At 53.7% G+C, this 902-nt stretch overlaps 1 protein-coding gene across 1 annotated transcript in view; it reads left to right on the forward strand.

Moving 5' to 3' along the window:
• Positions 1-276: 276 nt before the first annotated feature.
• The window catches only part of LOC139339077 (erythroferrone), a 6,749-nt gene continuing 6,123 nt past the window's right edge, over positions 277-902 (forward strand). Inside the window, exon 1 of the mRNA XM_070974526.1 lies at positions 277-851. Within this exon, the coding sequence (XP_070830627.1) occupies positions 648-851 (204 nt within the window). The 5' untranslated portion in view covers positions 277-647. The remainder of the gene's footprint in view (positions 852-902) is intronic.

Consider the following 902-nt stretch of genomic DNA (forward strand, 5'->3'; position numbering starts at 1 on the left):
GGAGGAGGAGGGGAGGAGGAGGAGAAAAACAAAGTCTGGAGGAAAAGAAAGACAAACGATGGCAGAGGAGATAAAACTGAGACAGATGGACGCTCAGGAGACATTAAGAAAAAGACTGCAGACAGATGAAGTGACAGCTTCAGATCCAGAGACAGATAGAGAGAAGAAAGACAGAAAGACTGAAGGAGAGGGAGCAGGAGGAGGAGGAGGAGCTGAGGAAGAGGAGGAGGAGTCACGAGGAGGGAATAAATAACAGACTGAGCAGAGCAGACGTCCAAACCGAAGAGGATCAGAGAAGAAAAACTCCGTCAGTCCTCTGAACGACGGAGGAGGAAGGACTCTGCTGAAAGACAGGAGGAGGAGGAGGAGGAGGAGGAGGAGGAGGAGAGCACATCACCCACAGACAGAAAGTCTCCTCACAGAGACTCAGTGTTTGAAACCTCGCAGACGGACAGCAGCTGAGGAGAAGCTGAGAGCGTTAAAGTTCCATCACGTGACCTTCAGCAGGAGACGAGGAAGAAAAACACCTTCATCAAGTCTAAAGAGGCTGGTCAGAGAGGAGCACGCTCACAGAAGTGCATCATGGGAACGTCTTGAGTCCATAATGACACAGACCTGAACGCCTTCATCCTCTGGTTCCACCTCCAATGCACCCACCCAGCATGCTGGCCAGGGTGTCCCAGGGAAGGGGCTCTCCGAGGGGGCCAGGAGGGCTGCTGCTGCTCCCTCTGCTCCTGGGGCTGATGATGATGACGATGATGATGATGCAGGCAGTGAGTGCTGAAGAGGTGGACAGCGAGGAGAGTCAGGAGATCCTGGACGAGGACGAGTCCGTCAGCACCGAGATCCTGGTAAGAACTGACCTGAACCCACAAACGTTCCTGCATGTCCACGTGGCGTCA

Source organism: Chaetodon trifascialis, chromosome 11 (assembly GCF_039877785.1).
Source record: "Chaetodon trifascialis isolate fChaTrf1 chromosome 11, fChaTrf1.hap1, whole genome shotgun sequence".
NCBI classification, from domain to species: Eukaryota; Metazoa; Chordata; class Actinopteri; order Chaetodontiformes; family Chaetodontidae; genus Chaetodon; species Chaetodon trifascialis.